This window comes from Mus pahari, chromosome 13 (genome assembly GCF_900095145.1).
Source record: "Mus pahari chromosome 13, PAHARI_EIJ_v1.1, whole genome shotgun sequence".
Taxonomy (NCBI): domain Eukaryota; kingdom Metazoa; phylum Chordata; class Mammalia; order Rodentia; family Muridae; genus Mus; species Mus pahari.
The window spans coordinates 38,138,786-38,151,168 of NC_034602.1; the positions used below are offsets into that span (position 1 = coordinate 38,138,786).

The window sequence follows — 12,383 nt, forward strand, 5'->3', positions numbered from 1 at the left end:
TTGCTGCATGTGTAAATATCCCCTATGTATAAAACACAAGGAATTTTACCTGATTTGTTCACTGATGGATCCTCATGGTAGAGAGAAGGTGCTCATGAGAATGTGAAGTTTTTAATGAATAAGCAAAACCAAGGAGTCTACTCTGCCCTGGACCTATAGCACCCTCCCCGGGGGATGGAAATCGACCCTGCATGTTTTCCATGGTTATCTGTAGGAGGCACAGTTGCACTTTGTGAAGGGTGAGATATATTCTATCCAGAACTGTCCATCTACCTGCGTTTGTAGTTTGGTCCTTTGGCTTTGCCAGTCCTCTGGTTGATGTCCAATCTCCACTGCCTTCTCCTTCATCACAGACTCTAATGGAGGTGGTAGGTCACTTCTTTCCTTAACCGATTCTCCAGTCCTTCAAAGATATGAACAACAATGATTAAAGGCTGTAGATCTTTCAACTGCTCCTCCCTGCGAGTAGGGAGTTCCTGAAGGAGATACTGGGGTAAGAAACGTTTTCCTCTATCAAAAAGCAACCTGACTTAAGTTCTAAGTTTTACTGTTCAAGGTTCCATTGATCTTAGTGAGTGCTTAAAAAAATAAGAGACTTTGAGCTTTGAGTTCTTCTGAAGGTCATGGGGAGCTCCAAAACCTAGCTCTATATAACCAAGTTTCATAATTTTTTTCTATATATGGAAGAAAAGAAAGAAAAGACACAACATTTTGTACAGCCCTCCACACTTTTGAAAGCATGCTCATAATTTTTACTGGTTATTCTAAGTGTAAACTGGGAGATTATACATAGGCTTTTCCCTATTGAAAGATGGTCAAAAGCTTAAATAGTTTCTCATCTTAGATAAAATGCTGACAAAATGTCTTTTTAGGACATCCTTCCTCACTCCGACTTTGGAACTTGCCGAGAAATTAAAATGCTTAGATTGGGATGTTATGTGTTTGCCTTAACAATGTGCAGTGATGTCACATGAAGGCCTTAAATTTCTCATGACAGGAACATTGGGCCAGGGGAAAACCCCCTTTTAGGGGATAAAAGTCCCTAGGAAAAAGGGCTTGAGGATGAGGGCTCTGCTTTGCAAAGAAAAGAAGATCCTAACACACAGGCATAAGATATGTATATATAGAAATGGAGAGGTTTCTCAGTGGTTAGGGGGATGTGCTTTTCTTGCAGAGGACCTGGGTTCAGTTTCCAACATCCACATGGTAGCTTACAACCATCTGTAATGCCAGCTGCAGGAGATCTGACAATCTATGCTGGCCTCTTCAGCTGCATATACATGCATGCAGGCAAATATTCATAAATAAAAAATAAAAACTTTAAATCTTTAGAAAATATACTTGTATGAAAATTAAAATAATTAAATACATCATAATGTCATGTTACCATGACAACAACATGCCCTAGTCAGGGACTACTTCTTCAGCCTGGGTCTCAGCATGTAAAAGTCTGAAGAAGAAACTTAAAACTCTAGCATGGCAGAGGAGTAACATCTCACCCTCAGCTAGGAGCCAATCATATGTGCACCCAACAAAGCACGGGTGAGCCAAGCACAAAGGTAGCTCCCCATGAGGTAAACATCTCATATTTTGAGAAGCAGCAGCTAACACAGATGGAATAGGTGGGGGCTTCTTCTGGTAAGAGAGTACACTTTTCTTCTTAATAACAAGAGAAGGTGGTAACTGCTTGTGATGGCTATTCCTGGTTGTCAACTTGACTACGTCTGGAATGAACTACAATCCAGAAATGGAGGGCTCACCTGTGATCCAGATCTTGAGGCTGGAAGACAGGTTTCTGACCTGGATCTTAACATGGAGATCTTGGTGGGACTGGGCAACTACCAGATTCTTCAACTTCCCATCCACAGCTGCCCATTATTGGGTTAGTTGGATTACCGACTGTAAGTCATTACAATAAGTTCCCTTAATATGCAGAGACATTCCATAAGTTCTGTGACTCTAGAGAACCCTGACTAATACACTCCTCTAGGTTTGAATCTTGGGTAGAATTATAAATCTCTTTGAGTTTCAAGTTCTTTATAAAATGTTGTTTATGCTATTGTAAAAGTTAAATAAGGTAATTTATGTAAAGTCATAGCTGTGCAGAAGAACATGCAAGATGAGATGAGATGAGATGAGATGAGATGAGATGAGATGAGATGAGATGAGATGAGATGAGATGAGAGAATACAACTCTGTTCTCTCTCTCAGCATTAGGGCAAGACCAGACATAAGCACTCGAGGACAGAATGAATGAACAAACATATCCTTCCCCTCCGAATGTTCGTGCTTGGCACACTCAGAGAATGTTCATGCTGCCAGCCTGCCTGTACCTTTCTTCCTCATCGCTGCTGCTTTCTTCTTCATCTGTCAGCTTCTCTAGGCCCTCATCTTGGGCAGGTTTCTTTGGCCTTGAGCATGGGTCCTAGAGCAAAAACAATGATAAGATGAGACTACCTGAAGTTCCCAGAAAGCAGAGGTGAAAGAGCCTACAGAGATCAACTGGGCTCCCCACTGGCAGGTGCAGGAGGGGAAGGCTTGGGATGGGGAAGTACCTAGAACACAGCCAGGTAGGTGTATGCCTTGCGTGGGCTCTGACCCTTGTCAGATCCGCAGTCTGCAAGGTAATTCGCATGGCTGTAAAACAAACCCAAGAAAGAAAAGGTGCCTTGCCTAGTTCTTACCTCAGTGAGTCGTGCTATGAGATATGCAATGGAGCCTTCCCACATCAGGTCTGAACTTTTCACCACATTACGAGATAGTCCTGAGTGTGTCACAAAAATGGTCCTTAGTGGGCCTGACCCAGGGAGTCATGGGGAAAGTCAAAGGGCAGTCCTGGAACTCAGTCAGTGGTCAGTGAAGGCAACTGTAGGCATCATTACTGCTATACGCATGCCCTAGGCTGTAGCATGCTCCCTTCTCATTTTGCAGGATTAGAAAACCTGGAACTCTGCAAATGACTGGAAGTCCTGACAGATGGGGAATGGGAAGAGTGGAAACTATTCCTCACAGTGAGGCCACAGCGTGTTTAATCAATTGAATTTGTTTGTGTTATCTTTCTCTCCTTTCCACAGAAACAGAAGAGGGCAAAGACTTTTTTTCCTCATATTTCTGTTTATTATGAAAGCCACTGTCCTTGAAGAACATAAGAGGCTGGATAGATTTATTCTCAAGCTTCATCAACTGGTGGTAAGTTGCAACCTGATTATTTTTCCTGAAAGACAGTTGCATGGCTTTGTTGTTGTTGTTAGTAGTAGTGGTAGTATTAATGTAGACAAGTATGTTGGCTTGCACCTGTGATTTTCCAACTGTTCTTGAAATCCTAAGAGGTGTAAAGAGCCTAAGCTAGGAAGAGAGTGAACTGGAGGCTAGGTCCTTGGGCTCCCATGCCCAGCTTGATCTGGAACAAAACAGTCTTCTGCATTTTCATGCCCTGTAATGTCTAGTAAAGTCCACCATGTAAGTGTGGACCACTTGCACATGGAAAACACACTGTCAGTTCTCAGGGATTAGCTAACTGGACGTCAGTAGAATGTGAGCTACCCAACCCCTCTTTTCTTTCATGCAAGACTGCATTTGCCCAGCCAGTCAAAACACGCATGCCCCACTAGTTAGTGCAGGCCAGGGAACTGTAGTCTTTTTCTGGGCTTTCTCTGCTCCACCTTGCGCTAGCAGCCCTGGCCCAGTCTCCTCTGTTATAACCCTTGTTCTGCCCAGACCTTAGTCTTTGGGCTCCCTTCTTTCCTAGGCTAGTCTCTAGTCTCATTGCATTAACCCTCTTATGGATCTTGATGCCTTGGAAAGACAAACAGTATGTCGGTCCACTTATTTGGGAAACAAAAGTTGGTCAAGTTAATCAAGTTAGACAGTGGAATCATGATTCCCAGGGGCTGTGGTGTTGAGATGGAAGTACAGTTTCATTCAAGTAAGGTGGCTGTCACCTAGAGATCTGCTGTACAAGACAGCGCCTTTGGTCAACAATGATGCCTAGTACAGGACAAGTGTTCTTCCTACAATACCAGACAGATCAACCTGAGAGGTAAATGGCACTTAATTTCTTCACTGAACATGGAAGTAAACTCAGAAGTTCTTTCTGTTTATTCTCATTGATGTCCAGCTTCATGAACACAGGAGACAGATTTCTATTGTTGTTTAGGTGTGGTTTGCCCCTGAGGGTTCCTATAAGCGTCCCAGTGTTGGAGGCTGTCCACAGTTAGACGTCATAGGAACTCACGGGACCCTTAAAAGGTACAGCCTGGCAAACAGTTCTAGGTCACGGAGATACAAGACTAAGAAGGGAATGCTGGTTTCACTAAGTGAGTTTTGGAAAGGGCAAGTAGTAACAAGGGCCCCAAACTGATTCTCTCTGCATTCCTGTTTTGTAGGTGAGTTCTTATGCCTGGGCCCTCTTTCATAGACTTTCACTGTGGCTGAGCCACACTTCAAAATGGGTTAAATAAAACTCTTTACAAGGCTGTAAAGATGCCTAAGGTATTTCATGCGACACAAAACAGACTAACACAGCATCTTCCTCAAAGGAAGATTTAAAAAAAAAAAAGACCTGAGGGTTCCTCTAAAACAAAGGTGTGTTTTAGGACTTTCCTAACCTAACCTTTCAATTACTGGGACTAAATAATAACCTTGTCTGTTCCCATCTGTTAGTCAGGGTTTCTATTCCTGGACAAAACATCATGACCAAGATGCAAGTTGGGGAGGAAAGGATTTATTTGGCTTACACTTCCATACTGCTGTTCATCACCAAGGAAGTCAGGACTGGAACTCAAGCAGGTCAGAAAGCAGGAGCTGATGCAGAGGCCATGGAGGGATGTTCTTTACTGACTTGCTTCCCCTGGCTTGCTCAGCCTGCTCTCTTATAGAACCAAGACTACCAGCCCAGAGATGGACCTTCCCCCTTGATCACTAATTGAGAAAATGCCTTACAGCTGGATCTCCTGGAGGCATTTCCCTAACTGAAACTCATTTTTCTGTGATAACTCCAGCAAAACTAGCCCGTACACCATCATCAACTTTCACGTCAGGTCCAAGTTTATTTGAAAGGTGTTGACCATCAGATGCTGAAAGAATAACCAGCATCATCATTCCCACAAACATGTGGTCCAGCATGGGGAAGGGACACATAGCTTGACAATCTTAAGAGACCATAAAAAAACAGATCTCCCCCTTGCCCTGACCTTGTGCACCTGGTGTTTCAGGTCAAACAGATCTGAAAGGTGGGTTGGGGAGATGGTTCCGCTGTTAAGAACACAAGCTGTTATTTTTAAAAAGAGGACCCAGGTTTGATTCCAAGTACCACATGGTGGCTCACAACCATTTGTTGCTTCAGTTCCAGGGAATCTGAAACTCTGTTCTGGACTCTGTAGGCATCAGGCCACACATGTTGTACACACATATACATGAAGATAAAATAATTTTTAATTAAAAAGGTACCAGGGTAATACTTGACTATTACACAAATGAACTTGATTGTGGGGAACAATAAGGGATGGCTGAATGAGCCCTTCCAAGCCTAGTGACGATGTTAGAACAGTGCAGGTCTCTGAACTTTCCGCTGTCCACTTTTCTGAACTCCAACTGGAATAGACTCTCACTAGTCTGTAGTTGTTACTGACTTAGCATCCTAGCAAGCCCCCAGCAGGAATGCTACTCCTAGCTTAAGGGCCCGAGGCTATCACATGCTACCCCTGGATCACTTTCTCCTGCTCTCCATTGAGTTCTTACGCTCAGCCCAGTGCTCTCTCCACTGCAACAAGGGCCTGAGTACAATCAGTGCACACAGAAAAATAAACAACTCCAACTCTGTTTCTCTTCCAAAATGTCCACCCGAGAGCTTCTTCCAAGCAACGGTGGCTATTTTAAAACCTGCCCATTACTTAACCTCATCTAGATTTTTTTTTTCCCTAGTTTAAAGAAAAACTTAACCACCAGGAAATCTCCTGGACAGGAACATTCAAAGTCATTTTAAAGTTCAGCTGACAATCTTTCAGAGGTAGCATTTTATTCATCTTAAAATAGAACATCTAATGTAATTGTGTTTGCTGAAATGATTGCTGGGTTTTGTAATAGATACTATAAAGTCACCTTACATTTATTGAATGCCTAATGGTTTCCAAGAAATGCTGTCATATGGTTTCTGCTGTCTATTACCACAAGTCTCTGGGGTATGGTAGATAGGGGTTATTGCTGCCATTTCACTATAAGAAGCAGCACAAGGCCTTATTCTTTGTGCATAAAATGAAGAGACTACTTGCATGTGCCTGGACGTTGTTGTAGGCCTGTAGACACCAAGTCAGGTCTTTGTCTGTGTTTACCACCATGATATATGTTGGAACTGATCTTGGGGAGTTATTCAGATTTGCCTGTGCTCCCGAGCAGGCCTGGGGTATAGTTGGCAGAACCGTTATCTCAGTCCCAGATGGGATTTACCGCCCTTCCCCATGCTGTCTTCTGAGGTTCCAGAGCATCTCCACTGATGCCAGGACTCTCCAACAGGTGAAATCAGCGTGCCTTGTTCCCAGTGTGATGGGACTGGACCCCTGGAGTAACAACAGATGGACAGTGCTGACCCCACACAGCCTGAGGACACTTGAGACATTGCAGTTGTTTTCCTCTTGGATAGCTTATGGCTTGGATTCATACACTCCTTCAGGTATGGGTCTAGCAAGTCACATAGGGCTTCCAGTGAGCAAAGGATGCTCCTTAGGCCAATGTTACCCCCTTTATCCATTTCCACAGCCCTTGGGGATCTCATCCTGTGTTTTTTCCTAGAATTCTTTCTGGTGACATCATGCCCAAACCCCAGTGTCAGCTCATGTCAGCACATGTTACTTTTCCGAATACCTTCCTAAATCCTCCCAGAGAGCATGTGCTTTCTTGCTCTCCCCACCTTCTCCCCTCCCGCTTACTCACACAAGGGCTATGCAAGAGCCTTTCTGCCACTGTTGTAGGCCTAATAACATTAGGCCTATTTATTCTTTAAATAAAGATCTATTTTTACCCCTTAGAATTTGAGCCCTCCCAGGAGAAACCTGGGCCTCATTCAGCTAGGCATCCAGCCCTATGTCTTGTACAGTGAAAATACCCACGCACTCTTGGGAGTGGAATGACATCAGGAACAGTGACCACAGCACTTCTCTTTTCTTTCTGCTGAGAACAAAGGCATGGGCTGCTACAACATTCTCCTCCCCTCTTTGTCCCTAGTTTAGTATCCATGTACCAAGAGGCTTCCAAAAATTACAAAAAACTAGACTGGTTCTGTGGAAATCAATGAACAACACCATAGACCCAAGAGAATTGTAACAGTGAACATAAGAAACAAAGAAAAAGGTTCAGTTGGACATTGACTAACCTTGGTGGGGGCACACCCCAGAGCCACACCCAGACCTAGCAATCTCCTACATGCTTAGGGAGTGAAAATTCTGCTCTCAATTAACATTGTTATTTTTATCACTCTTGACTCACAAAGATACTTTGGCCAGACAACCAACAGCCTAAATTTAAACCCCTGACTCTTAAGTGTTATAGAACTTAATTTAGCTAGACTATTACTGGGGAGGAGGAGGACTGGGGAGGCTGGCATTTAACACTGTGCTTTGGTGTCCCTGTGCCACCAGCCCATCAGCCCCTCTAAGGCTCTTTAGTATGACCTGCTCCCTGAATCATTCATGTTGCTATAGGTTTGGCTGTAATACAGCATGTTGATGTTGGGCACATGAAATCTAGACCTTGGCAAAGTTTCTCATTGGGCTCTCATGAAAGTATATGGACTAAATTCTAAAACTCTGATTGGCAATGTTCAGAAAGTTTTGGAAATTGTTATATTGACATAATGTGTTAAAATAGCCACTTGCACATGCTGCTGATGGTAGCACACACTGGACCAATATCAGTGGGAAAATGCATGGTGATATCTACCAAGGTTAAATATCCATACACCACAGGAATGAGCAAATCCTACGGCATGAAGAGTTATTACACATGCTAAGTGCTGTTTACAACACTGGACGTATACTACTTCATTTGGCTTTCACAAACCCCTCTGAGGTAGATGGTAGCCTCAACTTTATTTTATACATGAGAAAAATAAAGCAAACATATGCTAAATATCTGCCTAAGATTATCCAGTCAGTAAGAACTCAGGCGGCTGTTATGTCAGTGAGCTTGTCTACGTACTGCATATCTATATGCCTCTACAGTGTTAGTCACTGAAGAGTTTTTTTTTATAATATAGGCCCATCATAAGAAAAAGAGTAAATATATTGTGGTTTCTTTTATAAAGGAAAACTAAGTAAGTTACTTGTAAAAAGTGAATCTGTAACATGTCATGTATTGATGTGCTATAAACTCCAGGTATATAAAGTAAAAAACAAACAAACAAAACAAAACAACAAAACAGTAGACCAACAAAAATATGCTATGGTTAGTGAAAAATATATTCATAATCAAGTGTGCACACATACATTACATCTCTAGAAAGATACACAAAGAGAGATAAAACAAGTAGTTATTCTGGGCTAAGAACATGGGGTTAAGGAAAATTTTCAATTGTATAGAGAATTCTATACCATACTCACAGATTGAATTTGAAAAAGAAAACATTATTTGAAAGAGAAAATATAACACCTTCAAGGTATAAAATATCTGCCTATTAGAAACCATAATGCTGAGATGCTTAATTCTATTAACAGGGTCTATATCACTTTAAAGGTACTTGTTTCACACACTTCTCTGCTACACCCTCCAGTTCAGGAGCCAGCACTTCCTAGATATTTCATGATGAATAAATGAATGACATACATAACGAACTAAAAAACTGAGTGACATACATAATGAACTAAATCAAATAAAACTGACAATTGTGGAGGTCTGTGTGGGACTGTGATAGGCAGCCTACTTTGGTTAAATGAGGTTTGCTCTGGAGACCCAGCAGAGAACTCTACAAGGGATAGAAAAGCGAGCCACATTCCCAGAGCCAGGTGCCTGACACTACAGAGCCCCCAACCCCATAATTCTGTGACTATCAGTCACACAATGTCCCAAGCTTCTGGCATTCTGGCTAGACTACACCCTCACAGTTACCTGACTATAGCCAGGTATGCTCCTCCCCACAGTTACCTGATAGCACAGCCCACTATAAAAGGAGCTGCTTGGCCCCTCCTTGCTCTCTTTAAGCTCTCACCTTTCTTACTCTCTAGCCCTCCTTCTCTTTCTCCCTTCCCCCCACTCTCCACATGGCCATGGCTGCTCTCTCTCTCTCTCTCTCTCTCTCTCTCTCTCTCTCTCTCTCTCTCTCATTCTACCTTCTCTCTTTCCCCCTGCCTTTCTACAATAAAGCTCTAAAACCATAGACTGTCTCTGCTCATCAAGGCCTACTGTGCTTAAACAATGGGATAGGCTTTCTCTTAATGAGCCATGTCTGACCTCCCGCCAGAAGGCCTTCCTGCACTCCAGCCACGGACTGGACCAAGGACTCTCGCCTGCGTGGGAACCACCAAGTGCCCTCTCCCCTTGCCCTCTCCTCCCTTTGGCCCCGGAGCTGATGGATCTGCCAGGGGCTCCCATTTGTTCTAGCTCCTCTGCGGTATCCAGTGTGGGATGCCAGAGGCTGGGAACCTGGTGCCTAGGACTGCCTACCCGCTGAGCTGGGGTCAGTGGCTTCACACAGCCAGACACCCACCAGGGGCTGTGTGGAAAGCATGCGACAGTCCTCCCGAATTCACCTGCCCAGAGCACCAGAACTCTGGCTGGACTCTGGCTGGACTCCTTCTTTCTCCCACACCCATGGCCCCACAGGTCTGTCCTGCAACTCCATGTCAGAGAGGACTGCACCTCCACATAGAAGCTGAGCTTAGTTCTGGACAATGTTCTAGATTAATAAGGTCAGATGGAGGCTGGGTTTTATGGTGAGCTAACTCAATCTCTTTTTGACTTCTCTAGGATTTGCTATAGAATCTGTAGCAGCAGTTCTCAACGGGGGCAATTTTGTTCCTAGGAGACATCTGGTGGTGTCTGGAGACATTTTGTTTAGGAGGATATACTACTCTTACTTGGTGAGCAGAACTAGAACCATCAGACAGTACATAGTCCATCCCCACACCAAAATATTTTCTACCATAAAAAAGCCAATTAGCGAAGTAGAGGCATCTTGAACTACAGTGATAGTACTGGCTTATGTACAGGTGACTGAGACTGTTAGATTCGTGTTCATCATCCTGGTTATTTGCTGATACCCATGTGTGTGCATTTTTTCTCAAAAATACAGCCTGCTATACTGTCTTCCTAAAGTGTATTGGTGTTTCATCTTTAGATTATCCCTGCCTTATTTAATCTCATCAATGAGGAACTCAGACAGTTCTGCTCTACCTTCCTGCAGTAATTACCCAGAGGAACTGAGAAGTACTGGAGTATTCTAGGGGCAACTTTTCTTAGCAACTCTCCATAGAACCTGTGAAAAGATCAGCTATGTGGGGAATTTTTTCTCTTGAATGCTGGGTAATAAGGCTAGTTGCTAAGGAACTATGGAAGAATAAGAACATCTCCAGGTTTCTCAGGCAGAGTGGATGAGAATAGCCCGAGAGCAGGAAGTACCCACCCTGGGGAAGATGTAGTCTCTGGTTCTCTAGGCTTCTTTTCTAGCATGACATGAGGACAAAAGGGGCTACTGACAGGTTCTCTGCCTGTCCAGTACCAGAGGCAACAGAAGATGTCCTGTCACTTAAATCCCAAGAGAGTCGAGGCCCCTTCTCTCTGCAAGGTTTGAGGGTCTGTTATACACTAAGAACATGACAGTGTCAACTCCAGTGGTTGCATCCTGGCTCGGCTGCTAGGGATGTGGGAATCACCTAGCTACTCTCGCCTCTGTTTTCCTCCTCTATAAAATGGATTGATTAATACTCTAATGAAGTCAAAGAGGGAAACAGGGCTTTATAATTGACCAGTTTCAGTCTAAGTGTTATTCAACTCCTATTCACTCAATTCTTGGCTTATGTTTTCCCTGGTAAATATCTGTTTAACTAAGGCTCACTCTGTTACAGCAGCACTGGAAACCCATTGGGGGAAAGCTGTTACCTACTTGCTGACAGAATGGAAGCTGTCTCTGGGTAGATTAACTTCTTTAAGAATTAGTCCAGTTGGGTAGGCCAATCACCTGGCCAAGGAAAGTCACTCTACTGACCTAGTTTAGAGAGATCCATTTAGAAAACTTGAGAAGAAAATGCAGAATGCCGTCCAATGGCTCATCTTTTTCTAGAACCAAGAGAGCTGCTAATTGGTAATGGCTTTTGCAGCATCCTGCTTAGAATGTGTCTAGCTGACCCAGGGGAACTGAGTCCCAGATTAATGACCACATCCAGAAAGCTGTGTTTTATCACCTGGATTCTCTTATCTTCTGTTTCGGTTTTAAGGCTAGAGGAATTTATTCAACAACATAAGGCACCTCAACGGGGAACTGAGGCACGGCCCCAGAATTTAAGCTGCCAGCTCTGTGGTACGGTAGAGAGCCAGATAACTTTTATATTTTTGTGCATTAATTAGGGATATTTCTCTTTTCCTTCCCAGCCCTTCTATACCCCCAGTGACATGTGCTGACGTTAACAGTCTTTTCTTTTTTATGTGCCCCCTCAGCAGTGCCAAATGCTTAGGGAGAAGAAAATCAGCACAAAATCCATTTGCAAAAACCATGAAGGAAATGGAGTTCGGAGGAATTATCCTTGTGGCTTCAAAAAGAAAAAAAAACTTGTCAGATTAATCTCCTCCTGAGCAGGCTGCCTAGCAGAGGAAAAAAAATGTGAGGGAGGGAGCCTTGAATCTGTCCAGCACCAACCACAACAGTAACAGCCCCCAGCCCTCCCTGTGGCTATTTCCTGTCACAGCAGTCTTGCTTATGTCCCTTGCAGGTAGACCTAAGGGTGGAGACTGGGCCCCGTGTGTTACATTTGCAGGAAGCTGTATTATTTGCCTAGGACAGCAGTGATGAATTTCCACTGGTTCTTGGCTTAAACAATAGAAATGTATTCTCTTCTCGCTCTGGAGACCAGACGTCTGAAGGCAAAGTGCTGGCTGGATTGGTTCCTTTCCCAAGCTCTAAGGGTGAACCTGCCCCCAGCCTATCCATCACTCAGGCTGCTGGCAATCCTAGCTTTTCTTTGGTTTACCAGACACATTATTCTATGATCTGCCAGTGGCCAGCTGGCTTCCTTCCCAAAGAATTTTGTGGGGAGCCGCCCTCACATTCGCCATTACAAGATAGCGCTGATGTCCTGCGCTCTAACATACAAACAAGGCAGCTGCGCATGTGCTGGGTAGATTTCCATTCCCTTGCGCCCTGCCTTTCCCGTGGCGTCATCTGGGGTAACAGCAGGCCGCCA

At 43.9% G+C, this 12,383-nt stretch overlaps 1 protein-coding gene across 1 annotated transcript in view; it reads right to left on the reverse strand.

Annotated features, from left to right (window-relative positions):
- Fam184b (family with sequence similarity 184 member B) overlaps positions 1-12,383 on the reverse strand; it is a 101,005-nt gene that overhangs the window by 22,647 nt on the left and 65,975 nt on the right. The window contains exons 7-8 of the mRNA XM_021211026.1: positions 2,334-2,425; positions 274-403 (exon numbers count right to left, since the gene is read on the reverse strand). Of these exons, the coding sequence (XP_021066685.1) occupies positions 274-403; positions 2,334-2,425 (222 nt within the window). The remainder of the gene's footprint in view (positions 1-273; positions 404-2,333; positions 2,426-12,383) is intronic.